The 16,951-nt window shown below is 40.0% G+C and overlaps 2 protein-coding genes across 5 annotated transcripts in view; both read left to right on the forward strand.

The window, feature by feature from the left end:
- The window catches only part of ARNT (aryl hydrocarbon receptor nuclear translocator), a 68,907-nt gene extending 64,797 nt beyond the window's left edge, over positions 1 to 4,110 (forward strand). For all 4 annotated transcript variants that reach the window (XM_065904746.1, XM_065904755.1, XM_065904737.1 and 1 more), the window contains exons 21-22: positions 48 to 214; positions 960 to 4,110. In XM_065904746.1, coding sequence (XP_065760818.1) covers positions 48 to 214; positions 960 to 1,049 — 257 coding nt within the window. In that variant the 3' untranslated portion in view covers positions 1,050 to 4,110. The remainder of the gene's footprint in view (positions 1 to 47; positions 215 to 959) is intronic.
- Positions 4,111 to 4,314: 204 nt separating this feature from the next.
- On the forward strand, positions 4,315 to 15,975 carry CTSK (cathepsin K). Its single transcript, XM_065904775.1, has 8 exons — positions 4,315 to 4,450; positions 6,172 to 6,295; positions 6,767 to 6,889; positions 6,972 to 7,127; positions 8,884 to 9,102; positions 12,666 to 12,831; positions 13,104 to 13,209; positions 15,322 to 15,975. Exons 2-8 carry the CDS (start codon positions 6,173 to 6,175, stop codon positions 15,419 to 15,421), a joined length of 993 nt encoding a protein of 330 aa, XP_065760847.1. The 5' UTR covers positions 4,315 to 4,450; position 6,172; the 3' UTR covers positions 15,422 to 15,975.
- The last annotated feature ends 976 nt before the right edge of the window (positions 15,976 to 16,951 follow it).

Genomic DNA, 16,951 nt, shown 5'->3' on the forward strand with positions numbered 1-16,951 from the left:
TAGAGTTAGCAGATTGAAGTTTTTATTTTTCCTTGCTGTATTTCTAGCCCCTGAGACTGGACAAACTGCAGGGCAATTCCAGACACGGACAGCAGAGGGTGTGGGTGTCTGGCCACAGTGGCAGGGCCAGCAGTCGCATCATCGTTCAAGTTCTAATGAGCAGCATGTTCAGCAGCCATCAGCACAGCAACCTGGCCAGCCCGAGGTCTTCCAGGTGAGAGGGTCTAAAGACTTCAGAAAACCAGAAACTGGGAGAGAAAGAGTCAGGGAGGAGAGACAGAGTAGAAAGCATGCATGGCTTGAGGTTAGTAAGTGGGAGAAGAGAAGAGTTGGGGCACGTAAAACTAGATGTCATTAATTGAAAAGATTGTGAACTTAGTGTGCTGCACCAGACCGTCACTAGTGATGTGAAGCACCATGCGAAGACATGAAAGAAAGTAATTTTGATCCATTCACAGAGAACCATATGCCCATTTGATGATAGTAGTTTAGGTATAAAAGTACTGAATACAGCTATAAGGGTCTATTTACATAAATCCTGAGGGGACTGCAGTAGTTAGTAATCTCAGGCAGGATAAAGTAGGAGCTTAGTTTAAAACACAGATTGGAAGAAGGCAAAACAAGGTTTCAGTGGAAAACAAATAGAATAAGAGATACTCCATAAATATCCAGAGGGAATTTTATGAAATATGACAAGGAGATTTTTCTCCCATTGAGAATATTGAGGACTAGAAAAGAGGGAGAATGTGGAACTGTATGGGGAAGGCAGAGAAAGAAGTAGGAAAATAGATTGTCATCTAAAGAAGTTAGAGTTGCTGGGAGTAAAGAAGGCTAAGAGAACTCAGCACAGCAAAAACTCTGGGGCCAGGGATGATAGTTCAGGGGGATGTTGGGAAGGAGCTCAGTAAATGTGAAGGATCAAGGTGTGTGACCCAAGCTTATTCTTTTTCTCTTATTAGGAGATGCTGTCCATGCTGGGAGACCAGAGCAACAGTTACAACAATGAAGAATTTCCTGACCTAACTATGTTTCCCTCCTTTTCAGAATAGAACTATTGGGGTGAGGATAAAGGGTGGGGGAGAAAAAAAAATCACCATTTGTTTTTAAAAAAGCAAATCTTTCTGTAAACAGAATAAAAGTTCCTCTCCCTTCCCTTCCCTCACCCCTGATGTATAACCCCTTTCCCTTCTGACTTTCCCCTGTCTTCCTGCATCTCTGAGATAACATTTATAGAAGAAATGGAGTGACTCCTCAACGCCTTGGGGACCCTTTGAAAAATTGAGGCTGGGTTAGGTTAAGAATGTCTTTCCTTATGTCTCCTTACCAGAAATTTATGCAGAAATGATTTGTGCTGGGTCAAGGGGCAGGTTAGAAAACACTCACTATTTCCTTTGGATACCATGGCTTATTTTTGGAAAGAAATTCTGAATAAGGTGAAAGAGGAGAAACGTCCTCAATGTTTGACGACCATGAAACATGGTAGGTGTACATGGGGTTTTCAGAAGTGAGTATAGGCTCTTTCTGCTGCCTGTGAGCAATTCCTCTGGAATGAAATATGAGTAAGGAAATGAGAAAGAGAGAGAATGTGTGTGCGTGCACATGCATGTGCACGTGTGTGTGTGTATGTGAGTGTGCACATTTGTTTCTGTGTTTGTTTCTTTCTCCCTATTAGGGAGTTATGCAAAATTTGTCCCAGATTTTATCTTTGTCTTTCTCTGTGTTTTTCAAAGAGTCCTAAAGAGTTGAATCTTCCAGTTAGTTTCCACTTAGTATTGCAGCCAAAGAGTATTTAAGTAAATGTCTTTGCTGCGCTTATTATATCTGTGCCCAGCCACTATGCAACTGTAAGCAAGTATATGAAGTCTTCTATTGATATGGTTGGTCTCTCATTGAACATATATAGTGATAAAGCTGGGTCATTCCTGCTTTTGGTGCTCTCACCTTGAATGGAACATCTGCATTACAGAAGTAGGCTGGCAAGGTAAACATGTTCAGAACCCCCTACTTGTCCAAAAGGATGATGCTGCATTTTTCTGTCAGAATCACATATGATGTGTGTTCTCTAGAGGTTATGTCTGCATGGAAACTCAACTTCTTGGATTAGCAGTCCCAGTGAAAATCCTCACTGCTGGAATTTAAACCAAATATCAAGCCTTCTTGCAGAGTAACCTCTTTCATCCCATACTCAAAAGTATCCAGTCTGCAAGAACTAAAATTTAGGTCTCTTCTGAACCTATAGTTCTTTCCTCTTTGCTCCCTCTCCAATCTTGAGACTGGATTTTGCTTTATAGTACAAGTGTAATAAATCCATGTGATAGATGGGACCTGGACTCCCATCCCGACAGGGTCACTTAATAATTAACTATAGCCATATAAATGCAGATACAGGTTAGTACTCTCACTCTTTACCTTCCTCAGGTAACCATCATGTGTATCAGCCTTTTTTGTTGTTGTTCTCTTGTTTGGCTCAGGCCAGTATCTTAAGTGCAAGACTGAATTGACAAGGAGAAGACATCCTAACTGTAGCCATAGGGGACTGAGGCGCTTGGGTGGCCTTGGAGCGGGCTGAGAGAATGTCATGAGATTTCCCTCCCTTTGTCTCCAGTCTGGTGCCAGGTAGTGAAGTGGAAAAGGAGACAGTTTATTTTTTTATTCTATGTGCACACATGCAATATACATATATATTTATAGCACACTTTAAGAAACCAAAAAGTTGAGTTTCCAATGAAATCCTTGTTTTTTAAATAATCAACTGTTTTTAAATGTGATCAGGACTATAATATTGTACAGTTATTATTGGGCTTTGGGAGAAGGGGAGGGGTGGAGAAGATGCTCTGGGGGGTTTGTTTCTGCTTTTCCTTCAGGGTTTTATTTTTGATTTTTTTTTTTCTTGTTGGCCATTTCTGTACTGCTGGCATCTGTGCTGAGCCTTACAGTGGCAAAAATAATGACATGTAGCAAAGATTTTAAAACAAAATATTTTTTCCTTTTGTAAACTTCCTTGTGTTGTGTGATCTTAATTGCGGCCTTATTATTCCATCCCAGCTCAAAAACAACAAACACCCACAACCAGTTGAATCCATAACTTGTGCTTCAAAGACACAAACAAGAAGCACAGTGTGTCTATAATTTCAGGAGTCAGAAATCATAGGGCTCTGATCAGTCAGCATTTCTTAGTTGTCCTCCTGACCCTGACTCACTTGGAGTAAAATCATAAGGGATGTCTGACCATAGGATCGGGAATAGGGGATTGCCCAAGTCCTTGGGAGAAGGGGATAAATTGGAACTTGAGACCAATAGGGCACTTCTGGATTTAAAGGAATCAGAGATAGGGAAATTTAAACTATTTAGGTCTAGACGTCGTTTCCCTCTAGGATAATCTGTTGCATTAAGAAAGTAAACCCATAAGCATAAACCTATTTTCTTGAGGGTCTATGTGTGTAACCCAGCTAGAAACTAAAGCTGGATCCGGATCTCATGTATTATTCTTTTTGTTCCAAGACCCTCTTGTCCTCTCCCCGCCCCCTCACATCTGTTTATGGAAGAAAATGTTTGGGGATGTGGTTTAGGGACTGAACTAGATTCTCATGATCTGTCACATGCCTGGATATTGAGGGAAGCATTTGGAGAAGCTCATATGACTGGCCCTAGATTGGGGATTTTAATAATTGAGACAGATAATGTTCATCAGGCTTTGGCAGTGAAGAAGTCACAAGTGAATTTGTCAGTGCTTATGGCATTGATTCAAGCGCTGTCATAACCAGGAGTACTGTTTCTGTTTGCTTTAGAACTGGTTTCATACGGACTTTCTGGGCATATCCTTCCTCAACAAAATCATGTTAGTCTGGAAAAGCTATTACCTTGCCTGAAAGCAATGACAACTTTCAGGCAACAGGTCTATAAAATACAAATGTTTTGGAGCCTGTGACTTCCCTAAGATACTTTTTTCTAGTTTTTTGTCTTCATTTCCTCATCTGTGATGTGAGGGTCAGACACAAATTTTAAAACAGGTTTCAAAGTTGGAGAAATGAATAATAACAGGAAAGGGGCCAGAAAAGAGATAATCCCCTAGTGTAACAAATAATACATGCTTGTCCATCCACCAAAGAGAAGGTAAGCCCCAACTTGGGTAATAATGTATTGAGGTCTTTTTTGTCTGTCTCAAAGGCAGGCAGCCATGTGAAACTAAATACCTAACTCTCCGCCCTGCCACACATGCTCCACATGCGCACAGAGGAACGAGGCAAATCTGCTGCCTCCTTCCCTCCTCCCTAACCCCCCTCTCTCAGCATTTCTATCTCCACTGCCCTCCCCATCCAAATTTTCCAGCCAGCAGCCAGAGCTGACTTCCGCAATCCTGGTGGAATAAATCCAGCACCCCTAGTCATCCGGCCTCATTATCCACACTTCTCTGCTGAGACGAGCCCAGAGAACAGATCCCCATCAACAGGTAACATTTTCAACTTCCTGGATCTTTTAACCTCTCATTCCTGTCACTTCTCCATTTTTAGGAATATTAGGAACATAGTGACTTGTAGATCAAAATGAACTTTATAGGCTGTCTGGATGAAAACAGTGATGTCCTCCTTTGGCTATTTCCTGGCTAAGTAAAATCTGCCTGGAAACCTCTAGGACTGGTTTTATGGTTTATATGTATGTATATGTGGTTGTTAGTGAAAGCAAAGAATATAAGGCCTTCTTTACCCATCCCTCAAAGAGTGGCCTCAGGATTTGGTTTTTTTTTTTTTTTTTTTGGTTGGTAGGGAGGCAAAGGTACTAAAAGGGTTAAGTTACTAGCAGGGAGGAGGAGAGTGCAGAAGGGTGGTAGCTCAGTAAGGTCTTCCTACTCTTGAGAATCTCAAAGCCCCAGACACTCCACATATTAAATGTCCTGCTGGACATTTTGCCAATGTGCAAAGATTACACAAAAAATAGAGAAGTTTAAAAATCATGCAAGCTGTACGACTTGCCGCAGACTATACTTGCTCTTAAAATGGAGGACGTGATTAGCAAGATACTCCAAGAAGTGAACGAAGCTAGAGTAAACTTATGAAAAGCTGTGCAACTAATGATCAAACAACATTGCTTTTCTGTCTTATGTTCTTCTAACAAACTGGTTTCTGAGGCTTTTTTGTCCTGTGAGGCAGTCCCAGAGGTTATGTGGGTTTTTTGGTCAGAAAAAAAAAAAAGCTTTCCTCCCACAGCAGCTGGTTGAAATTAGGACAGTTTCCTGCCTAAAGAAGGAGCAGGAAGAGAAAGGAGGAAGTGCATAAGAACGCTGAAGGGATATCTCATAGAGAATAGGCAATGCTGTCAACTTTTCCCTTGTCCCCTGCTGGCAAGATTAGGAGCAGAAGCAAAATTTAGGCAAGGAACAGAAGAATACTTTGAAGAAATGATCAGGAAGCAAAGACTTAGCTCTCCATTCATCTTACCCTACACCTGTCCATCTCCTCCGAGTCTGCTGGAGACACTGGAGCAGACAGGTGTTGCTCCCATCCTGATTGTCCATTTTCTTCCCCATTTCTGGTTATTTGTTCAAGGTGTGTGTGTGTGTGTGTGTGTGTAGTCTCTCAGAATGCTTGGGACCAGATGTATCAGCATCGCAACCAAACCCAGACCCCCTCCCCCTCACCTATCATTGTTTTATCATATGAAAATCACTCTCAATCTTTGTCTGCCTTCCTCACAAAGCCTAGTTTTCCTCTGCCTCATGGTCCAGAGGAAGGGGCTCCTAACTTTAGGTTCAGGAACTCCCCAGGATTATTGTATGTGTATTCATTTTTCTGGCAAGAGGAATTAATAGTGGGTTGTAATTTTTTATTAGCTTGTCATGTGAGTCTGTGATTCCCAAAGATTAAGAACCACCTGTCTGAGCATATGGTTCCAGCAGTTTTCCTCATCTCAAGTCAGGTTAGGAACCTCTGGACAACCAGAAGAGTCTCCCCCAATTATGGCTTCCCAGGTGGTGTTAGTGGTAAAGAAACTAATTGCCAATGCAAGAGGCATAAGAGACTTGGGTCCCACCCCTGGAGGAGGAAATGGCAACCCACTCCAGTGTTCTTGCCTAGAGAATCCATGAACAGTCTGGTGGGCTCTAGTCCATAGGGTTGGCAAGAGTTGGACATGACTGGAACTACCATGCACGCCCCTAATTATCCTATTCTCCAGGATGTGGGGGCTCACGGTTCTACTACTGCTGCCTGTGGTGAGCTTTGCTCTATACCCAGAGGAGATACTGGACACCCAGTGGGAGCTATGGAAGAAGACCTACAGAAAGCAGTATAACAGCAAGGTGCCTGGGAACCTGGAGGAGAATGTGGGAAGGCTGGAACCCGAGATGTCCAACCCTGGCTTCCAAACTCCCTTCTTCAATTTCAGTATTATAATACAACCAAGCAAACCTGTCCCTGTTCCCTGTTAACATATACTGTCTATTCCTACTCCTCAAGTCATCCTCAATCAAGTCCTATCTTTTCTTTTCTTTATAACTGTCTTATAGGTCTCTTTTGGGAAGCCTTCTCAAATAATGCTATTAATCCATAAGTGATTTTCCTCTATAAATCAGAGATTTGAGTTTTATTATTTGCAGTTGTTTATATATTGATTTTTGCATGCTCTTAACAATCCATGGTCAGTTCCCCAACTCGATTGTAAATCCTCTATGATTATAAATTTAATCTCTTCTGAAAATCTCCACAGTACTATGTAAGTAACTTTATACAGAGGACGCAGTCTATGCCAATACTAGCTATGCTCTATTTAGGTGGATGAAATCTCTCGGCGTTTAATTTGGGAAAAAAACCTGAAGCGTATTTCCATCCATAATCTTGAGGCCTCGCTTGGTGTCCATACATATGAACTGGCCATGAATCACTTGGGGGACATGGTGAGTTGAACCTCAGTTCCTGGTCTATCTGCCTGTTTTGTCTTGGTTCCCTGCTTATGCCTGGCCTCTTTCTTTGTCCCAGACCAGTGAAGAAGTGGTTCAGAAGATGACTGGACTCAAAGTACCCGCTTCTCGTTCCCGCAGTAATGACACCCTCTATACCCCAGACTGGGAAGGCAGAGCCCCAGACTCTATTGATTATCGGAAGAAGGGATACGTTACTCCTGTCAAAAACCAGGTATCCTCCTTTCTGTTGGGTGTGGGTATGTAAACTAGCATGATCTCTTCCTTTTTCTGCTTCTTTGTTTCTAAGGTATGAGGGCACCAGAAAGGGGGGAAATAATTAAATTACACCTCCCACTGCCAAGAGAATAAAGCCTATTCTGTTGTTTAAATCATCATCTGTTTTTGTGAATTTAGGTTGTTTTTTTCTTTTTTCTTTTCTACAAATAGTATTGCTATAAGCATCTGTGTGCATATATACAAATATTTATGCAAAATAAATCTTAAAATTAGAATTAGTAGGTCACAGAATCCTTTCCAAAAGAGTTTTAACAATCTTATATTCTTACCAGCCTGAGAATGTAAGTTTTCCCACAACCTTAACAATGCTGATTGTATCTGCCAGATGAACACTTGATCTAACATTCATTCAACAACCACAGTTTTTGCAGAACCTACCAGGTATAGTGCTAGACAGTAGAGAGGACTAAGACATAATTTGTGTTCTCAAGAAATCCCCAGTCTTAAAAAATAGAACTAGCAGGAAAGAAAAAAAATGGGGAAAAAAAAAAAAGTATCATCTAGCTGAACACACACTGATAATAATAGTTAGCACTTTTTGGGAGATTATTATTATTGCACATAATAATTCATCCTTTATATGAATTAACTTTTTAAATTCTCATAATCCCATTTTATTATTATTATTCACAATTTGCACATAAAAGCAGTGTGGTACAGAGAGGTTTAGTAATTTACCCAAGGTCACTGAACTAGTGTGTTACAAAGCCAGTACAGATGGTCCCTGACTTGTTTTTTAGCAAGATAATAAATCCTTAATTATTTGTCTACATTGTTTTTACAGCAAATATCTTGTGCAAATATACACAATTAGTATCATTGTTTCTAACATAATAGTTATATTTTTATAAGTCTTCCAGATTTCTATTCCCTATGTGCCCAAGAACTACCTTTAAAGAGTATTTCTTTTATCTGCAGTATTTTTTCATTTGTAAAAGTATTAAAGAACATGGAAAATTTTCCTGTCCTAGAGTAGTTCTCTGACTTTCTAATGGTTCACCTTATAATATTTTTGACTTCATAATGGTATAAAAGTGATAGGCATTCCTTAGAAACTGTACTTCAAATTTAAAATTTTGATCTTTTCCCAGGCGAGCAATATGTAGTATGATACCTTCTCTTGATGTTAGGTTGTGGTAGCAGGCTATGGCTTCCAGCAGGCACATGGTCATGAGGGTAAACACAACTATAGCCATTCTGTTTTTCACTTTCAGTACAATTATAATACAATAAATTGCATAAGATATTCAATATAATTATAATTCAGTAAATTACAGGAGATATTCAACACTAATAGGCTTTGTGTGAGATTATTTTGCCTGACTGTAGGCTAATGTAAGTGTTCTGAGTACCTGTAAGTCAGGCTGGGCTAAGTTGTGACGTTCAGTAGGTTGGGGTATTGCATTTTCACCTTACTATTTTTCAGTTCATGATGGATTCATTGATTCATTGAAGTGCTGTACTCTGCCTTACTGTAACTGATGGTAACAGTAGTAACAACAGTTATTAATAGCAACAATAGCAATAGATCACTGCAACAAAGATTAAGTGAAGGGAAACAGGAATACTTCATAGCAAAGGGGATGGGTGCTGGAATTTATAAAATGTATGAAATTTCATCTGGCAGCTAGAAGAGAGAAACAGAAAGTGTGAGCAGCATTTATTGATGGCTTCTCTGTTATGCCTCTCAGGGTCAGTGTGGTTCCTGTTGGGCTTTTAGCTCTGTGGGTGCCCTGGAGGGCCAACTCAAGAAGAAAACCGGCAAACTCTTAAATCTGAGTCCACAGAACCTGGTGGATTGTGTGTCTGAGAATGATGGCTGTGGAGGGGGCTATATGACCAATGCCTTCCAGTATGTGCAGAAGAACCGGGGCATTGACTCTGAAGATGCCTACCCATATGTTGGACAGGTGAGACTGTCCCACACAGTCATATAGTTCTGTAGTGGCTTCTCCTTCTCTGGCATGACATTTTGTTCTGGAAATAGTTCCAGAAATCTTGTTTTCTGTTACCCTATCCAGCTTTCTTGATGGAATGATTTCCCACAAAAAAGCCAAGAAGATTCCCATAGTCTGGGAGAATTTGTGTGTGTGTTTTAAAATTAATTAATTTGTTGCTTGACACAGTCTTTCTCTAGTTGTGGTGAGCGAGGCCTACTCTCTAGTTGTTGGCTTCTCATTGCAAAGCTTAGGCTCTAAGACATGTGGGCTCAGTAGTTGTGGAGCACAGGTTTTAGTTGCCCCACAGCATGTGGGATCTTCCCAAATCAGGAATCGAACATGTGTCTCCTGCATTGGTAAGTGAATTCTTACCCAGTGGACCACCAGGGAAGGCCAGTCTGGGAAAATTTGGGGAGCTTAAGTTACCATGGCTCCTAACTGTCTCTCTGCCCTGGAGAAATAACAGAGGACAGGCTATCCCATAGATCTCTGAGTAGGTCTCATAACTCTCTATTCAACTCTTCTACTCCCATCAGAAATCGCTAAGCCCACCATGCTAATTTCATGAATCATGTGGCTTTATTTTGTATGATCTCAATGTGGATTTGGGGAACATTTAAGCAAATTAGGTAAGTTAACATGTTGACATGTTTAAAATGAGAGAAAAAAGCAAGTTGCTTCATATTTATTGCAATTATAGAGATGAACTCACTTCCTCCCATAAGGTCCTTTAGTAATAGGAAGATCTTTCTTATCTAAAAGGAAGAAGATCTGAGGACATTTTTATATACATGGAGTTGATAGGTGATATGGGGGCCTTTGCAGCAGGAGCCTTTAAAGTAGGGATTGCAAGTCTGAGTAATACAAATGATGGCTACTGTGTGCTAAGCCGTGTAACTAGTGCATGTTCTCATTTAATCCTTATAAAAGCCCTGTAAGGTACCCTTATCCTCACTTTATAGGTGAGAACATAGAAGGACATAGACACTTAAGGAGATAAAATGGCATATTCAAATTCACACCTCTAGTTATGTAGCAGAGCCAAGATCTACCCATCAGATCTGTTTATCTGCTGCAAATATCCCCAGTCTTGTCTTTTATTCACACGTTCAAGAATTTCTTTTCTAGAATATAATATCTAGGAACAGAATTGTCTGAGTCTTAGGGTCTGTGCATCTTCAACTATACTAGATGATGTCAAATTGCTTACCAAAGTATTTGGAAAATTTATATTCCCATCTGCATAGTTAAGAAATCCTGTTGATTCACAGCTTCGTCAGTATGCTTATCTGGCCATCTGCATTTCTTCATAAATTGACTGCTTATATCTTTTGTGTGTGATTGTGTGTGTGCTCAGTCATGTGTGACTCTTAGCAGTCCTGTAGACTGTAGTTCACCAGGCTCCTCTATCCGTGGAATTTTACAGGCAAGAATACTGGAGCAGGTTGCCATTTCCTACTCCAGGGGATCTTCCCAACCCAGAGATTGAACCCGTGTCTCTTGGGTCTCCTGATTCTTTTCCACTGCGCTACCATGGAAGCATCTATATAGTTTGCCCATTTTTTAGTTAGATTTTATTCTCTTTCTTACTAATGTTTAAAAAATGTAAAAAGATATTTGGATACTAATACTATGTATATTGGGCTTCCCTGATGGCCCAGTGGTAAAGAAGCTGCCTGCCAATGCTGGAGATGTGGGTTCAATCCCTGAGTCAGGAAGATCCCCTGGAGAAGAAAATGGCAACCCACTTCAGTATTCTTGCCTGGGAAATCCCATGGACAGAGGAACCTGGCAGACTATAGTCTATGGGATTGCAAAAGAGTCAGACATGACTTTGTGACTAAACAACAACTATAACTATGTGTTTTCTTTTCTTTCTGTTTATGACATCTTTCAATCCAGAGAAGTTCTTAATTTTAGAAAAATGATTTTTTCCTTTGCAATTTGAGCCTTTAAAAACCCAATAACAGTGAGTTTTATTTATTTATATTTAGTCATCTGAAATGATATCTGATGCAATAATATGCTCATTAATGTAAATGACTGAACAGATCCATTTCACTGGAAACTCAACAATCTACATAGTAAAGTCACTTCAACACATCTTCATGAAGTTTCATGCCATTATTATTCCATGTTATTTTTTTTTTTTAATTGTCAGGTATACAAATCAGGAAAGTTGGAGGTTGTATGTGGAAAGATTTTTCTTTAATCTGTATACAGTTTTCATAGGGCTGCTAGTGTAAGCTGCAGCATACTAAAGGTGCCCTAATAGATTAACTTTTTAATTCTGAATACATCAGGCGATTAGTGACATAACCCAAATGTGACAAAATATTTTTTTAAATTGTAAAATATTTTTTGGACAACTTTTTTTGTCACTTGATATCAAAAAAAATTAAACAAATCCTAATAGTATATACAAAAAAACAGATTCGTGGTTATAACTTTTTTCCATGTTGCTTTATCCAGGCAGCCAATTTAAAGGTTTGTCTAACTATATTAAAAAAATAAATATTATTAGAACTAGTTGTTGCTCACTTATCCATTGACAGCTTACATCATTTATTTAGTACTGTATTAACCAGTCTGTTGAGGGATAGTTTAGTAACTCAGAAACTCTGAATAAAAATTATATAGCATTTGAATCCCTGTTTTGAAATAGAAGGAGCAATTGACTTACAGTTTTTGTTCCCCTACCCCCTCAAATGATCTCTTCAGCATTTTAGAGGAATATGCAATGATTTTGGTTTTATAATCAATCAAAATGAAGAGTTAGCCATCATAAGACATGTGTTCCATTTTTAATATTCTGAATCTTGGACAACTGTTCTCATTAGTGTCATGTTGTGTGATTTTACCTCTCTCTCTCTCATGAGAGCACAAGGTCAGTCAGAACACTGACCTGATACGGGTGCATGGGGTCAAGGTCTTCTGTCTAGCTGGGGCTAGGCCTCCTCCCAACTCAGGAGCTGCTGCCTCCTTGCCTACTGAGGATCACACATACTACATTGCCAGAGTTGATTTGTGGGTTGTTTTTTTTTTTTTTAAATCTAATTTCAGTAATCTTTATCTACTCTGAGGTAATAAAAATTTTCCTTTTTTAAAGTTTTATAGTGTTTTCTTTTTCTTTTTTTTTTTATATAGTGTTTTCTTTCACATTTATGTTTTAAAACCACCTGGAGCTGATTTTTGTGCATGGTACAAGGTATACAATTTTCATGTTCTTTTTAGAATTTTTAATTTAATTTTAATTTGAGAATAATTGCTTTACAATATTGTGTTGTTTTCTGCCATATATCAGCATGAATCAGCCACAGGTATGTGTATGTCCCCTCCCTCTTGAACCTCCCTCCCACCTCCCACCCCATATTTTTCTTACAGTTTCTAAAATGGTGAGGGGAGAACAGACCCTTTGTGGAGACTCAAGTCTGCTTCCAGGCACTGATGTCACCCAGAACTTTAACAGACTTTCTCACCAGTTAATTGCCTTTGCTTAGTCCTACTCTTATTTAATAACCTTGTTTTTCCAGGATGAAAATTGTATGTACAATCCAACAGGCAAGGCAGCTAAGTGCAGAGGGTACAGAGAGATCCCTGAAGGAAATGAGAAAGCCCTGAAGAGGGCTGTAGCCCGAGTGGGACCCATCTCTGTGGCCATTGATGCAAGCCTGACCTCCTTCCAGTTTTACAGAAAAGGTAAGGTGCTGTTCCTATAGAGCACAGTCAACCTTCTCTCATGATGTGAACTGGGCAGCTTCCCCAAGGGTACCAGGCATTTTCAGTACTCGTTTCCACAATCAGACTGAGTCCACCAGAGAGAAACAGCTGCCACAGCACAGACCATCTCTTTTGTAAGTCCTCTTACAAAAGACTGGGACAGGATTCTACAGAGGGTCTCCTAGAGTGGGAGACCCCACAGGGCAACCCTTGGATTGCAGAAAGCTTCACCTTGATAATTTGTTTCCTAGGTGTGTATTATGATGAAAACTGCAATAGTGATAATCTGAACCACGCGGTTTTGGCAGTGGGATATGGGATCCAGAAGGGGAACAAGCACTGGATAATTAAAAACAGGTAATTATGGGAACCCCGTATTTGTCACCCCCTCACTCTCTTAACACTCAACTTCAACTTCCCAATATTCCTTTTTTTCTCTCAAAAGAAAATTCTACCTTCCCAATCTGAGGCTATTCATTCTAACATAATGGCCGGGCAAGAGTACTAAAGCTGTGTGTTGGACAGCTAACCCATGTTCAAGGTGCTTAGTCACGTACACAAACATGTGAGCAGATGTCTGTCTTCAGTGATCTCATAGCCCCTAAAAAAGACAGACCTAGCTAATGTGAGAACATGAAAGAGCACCAGGAGCCAGCAGGAGCTTTGGAATTTTATGTATTTTTTCTTTTTTCTCTAATGTGATTGGTTTTTTAGGGAGGTTTTCATCATTAGTCTGATGGTAAGCATTAGGGAACAGTATAAGCAATGTAAAAGTTTAATATCCCCTTGTGTAGCTTTTTGCTCTTAGGATAGACATATATCAGAATTGGCCAGAGATTTTGAAGTCTGTGAAGATAAATGCGTTTCAGAAAGTAGATATGAGCACCAAAAACAAAATTAGTATTTCCTTCTCTATTATTGGGAACAAATAAAAACTACAAGGCCCCTTGGCTCTCTGTTTCTCTTTAGCTCCTTATGACTTTATGGATAGGGTGCAGATTTATAGGAATTATTATTTTCCTTTCCTCATTGATCAGCACCAGCCTGGCAGTAGCACTGGTTAAGCATTCTGTCCTTGATGCCCTCCAAAGGAGCAGGCCCCCTAGAATCTGGGGAGTTCACAGGGCAATGTAGCAGTGTAACCAAGTTTGGCATGCTGCCTGGAGGGCTGGCAGGATGCAATGTGAGGCTGGGAATAACTTTTTAAATCACAGTCCGAACTAAGGGTGAGCCTGTGCACCTTCCCAAGAGGGTATTCCTTCTCCCACAGCTTCTGTCTTGTGTTCTTCCTTTCTCCTTTCTCAGCCCAGGCACTTACCTTGTCCTTTCTTTTCGATCAAGTGATAAGTTCTGCATCCAAGAGAGCTGGGAAGAATAAAGGACATGCACAGGCAGGATCAGGGTCATTGGGAACTCCTGGATAAGGGAACAGGGGTAGGGTAAATTGCTTAAGTAAATGTACCAGGTAACTGGTAAATTTTCAGGTTGGGAAAAAAGGACAGTAAACTTACGAAAATAATTTAGGAAGATATATAGACCAATCTCTCCCCATTCCCCTGTTTTTCTGTCTGTCTCTGTCTTTATCTGTATCTAATCTTCCAACCTTTTCACTTGTCTCCTTAGCAGTCTCATCTATTCTTATGGCTTCATTCATCTCTCCTATGATTGTTGTTCAGGTGCTCAATTTGTCTGACTCTTTGTGACCCCATGGACTGCAGCACACCAGACTTCCCTGTCCTTCACTATCTCCCAGAGGTTGCACAAACTCATGTCCATTGAGTCGATGATGCCATCCAACCATCTCATCCTCTGTCGCCACTTCTTCTATGGGTTCACTCCCAAACCAAGATCACCAGCTTCAGCCTCTCTTGCCTCTTTCTTATGCTCTAGACTCATGTTTTCAAGATAATTTATCATTAAACTCAAGTTGAATGACTTCACTGTCCTAATCAGAAAACTTCAATGTCTCCTCCACTATCATGGGCCAGAGGGTCAAAAATCATTAACCTGGCCAGAAAGTTCCCCTTAACCTAATCTCCCACTATACCTTATCAGGCACCCTGTTTTTCAGCTATATGATTTTTTTTTTTAATTGAAGTATACTTGATCCACGATTCTGTGATAGCTCTGGGTGTATGGCAGTTAGCTACATGATCTTAACACATACCCCATGCATTCCTGCCTCTATTACTCATTTCACTCTCACCCGCTGGCTTCCCATTTCCACAGGTCCAAATTCTATCAGCCTTTGGGCTCAGCTTAAGTGCCATCTCTTTTGTTAAGCCCTTTTTGATCCCCTGGAGCAGAAGCGATCTCTCTTGTAACACTATGCCTTCTCTCCATTTCTTGACTTTCAAGTCTTTAAAGATTTATTTATTTATTTTGGTAAACCATCAAAACCTAACACAATACTCAGTAAACGTTTTATTGAATAAGGGTACTAAGTGTTTTCCTTGCTTGGTCCTACAGCTGGGGAGAAAACTGGGGAAACAAAGGCTATATTCTCATGGCCCGGAATAAGAACAACGCTTGTGGCATTGCCAACCTGGCCAGCTTCCCCAAGATGTGACTTCCACCAGCCGACCCCGTCCTGCTCTTCCATTCCTTCCACAGTGGTGCAACATACTTATGTACCTTGAAAGAAACTTGCGTGCCTTTCTTGACACAGATGTGGTGACACAGAGATTGTCCGTTCAGTCTCCCTGTTTGTGCTTCAAATGACACTCCTACTACTTTCTTCTCTTCACCCAAGGTCTTTGTTTTCTCATTGTTGCCACAGTAGGATTTCCCTAGTAGGTATGCACTCTGCCCTGACTGTGTTGTTCTGAGGCTGATGCTGTATAGAAGCTAGAGACCCTCAGATAGGCTAGATTCCCATTCACAGGGACTAGTCAGCTTTAACCACTTGAAAGGACTAAGGTGACCTGACTTCTCAGTCTCCACGTTTACTTCTCTATCTTCCAGGTAGAAATTCCACCCCATTAATAAATCTATTCACAAATCTTTAGTACAAGTTTACATGATACAACAAATGTGTTTTCTTTTTCCTTCTTTGCATTTTAAAAGTTAACTGTATTTATCGCTTATCTATAATTTAATAAATAGCTGTTTAGTAAACATTCATTCTGTGTCAGATACTGGGCTAGGTGCTGGAGACAAAAAAATGAACAAAACATATTCCTTATATATGATGTGCTCACAGTTTGGAGATTCTGTTGCATAAACAATTCATCCTAATTCGTTTATTTGTTTATTCCTTCCACTAACATTTTTTAGTGTTTACTTGGTGTTAAGAGTTGTACTAAGTTTCAGGGATTAAATGGATATAAAAAGATTTCAATATTTAATTCTATCTGTATGGAGACCAGATTAAGTGATACATGAACCTAGGTCTTGAAAAATATCTTAAGGCCTTTTCTGTGGTTCAAGAACCTAAACTTTTGCTGTCACCAATAAAGGAAATTGAAATTCTTTATAATAATTCCTAAGCAGTATCAATTTTAAAAGAAAGTGGCTGGCTAATAGTAAATCAGCACGAGCTTTTGCCACTTTTCACAAAATGTTTTTTGAGCATCTGTTATTACTCCTAGAAAGAGTTCACATTTATTAAACACTGACCGTGTGTCAGGCTCTACTTTACATCATGCTGTGCAAAAACCATCTATTTTTGTGTGTCAGTATTTATTACCATGTCATTTGCAGTGTATTCAAAGCTACCGGGATGAAACAAATTAGTAAGATGCGGCCCTGATTTCTATGAAAGTTATAGACTAGTGGCAGACACAAAAACAACTAATAATATCAACCATAATTAAATAAATATGAACTATGGAAGCTCAGGATTGAGTCATTCATTCTTAAAATATTTTAGATGCGGTTTCATTGAAAACAAAGCTTTGAAATATCTGAATGTGCAGAGAAGACTGGGGATTGAGGGGGATGAGGAAATGGAGAGATTGGGGGTGATGTGAAGAGTTGGATTAGGTGAGGCTGAAGGTTCTGGGTGAACAAAGCACCAAGAGAGATATGTGTGTGTGAATGATAAGGGCTGCAGTGGCTGCAAGTATAGGGTGCAAACACATATACAGGGTCGAACTGA

This window comes from Muntiacus reevesi, chromosome 1 (assembly GCF_963930625.1).
Source record: "Muntiacus reevesi chromosome 1, mMunRee1.1, whole genome shotgun sequence".
In the NCBI taxonomy this organism is placed as follows: domain Eukaryota; kingdom Metazoa; phylum Chordata; class Mammalia; order Artiodactyla; family Cervidae; genus Muntiacus; species Muntiacus reevesi.

Excerpts from the sequence above, each read along its gene's own strand:
- CTSK (XM_065904775.1), top strand. The coding sequence starts at position 6,173 with ATGTGGGGGCTCACGGTTCTACTACTGCTGCCTGTGGTGAGCTTTGCT. Across the intron at positions 7,128-8,883 it reads TTACTCCTGTCAAAAACCAG|GGTCAGTGTGGTTCCTGTTG; the intron begins GTATCCTCCTTT and ends TATGCCTCTCAG. Across the intron at positions 12,832-13,103 it reads CTTCCAGTTTTACAGAAAAG|GTGTGTATTATGATGAAAAC; the intron begins GTAAGGTGCTGT and ends TTTGTTTCCTAG.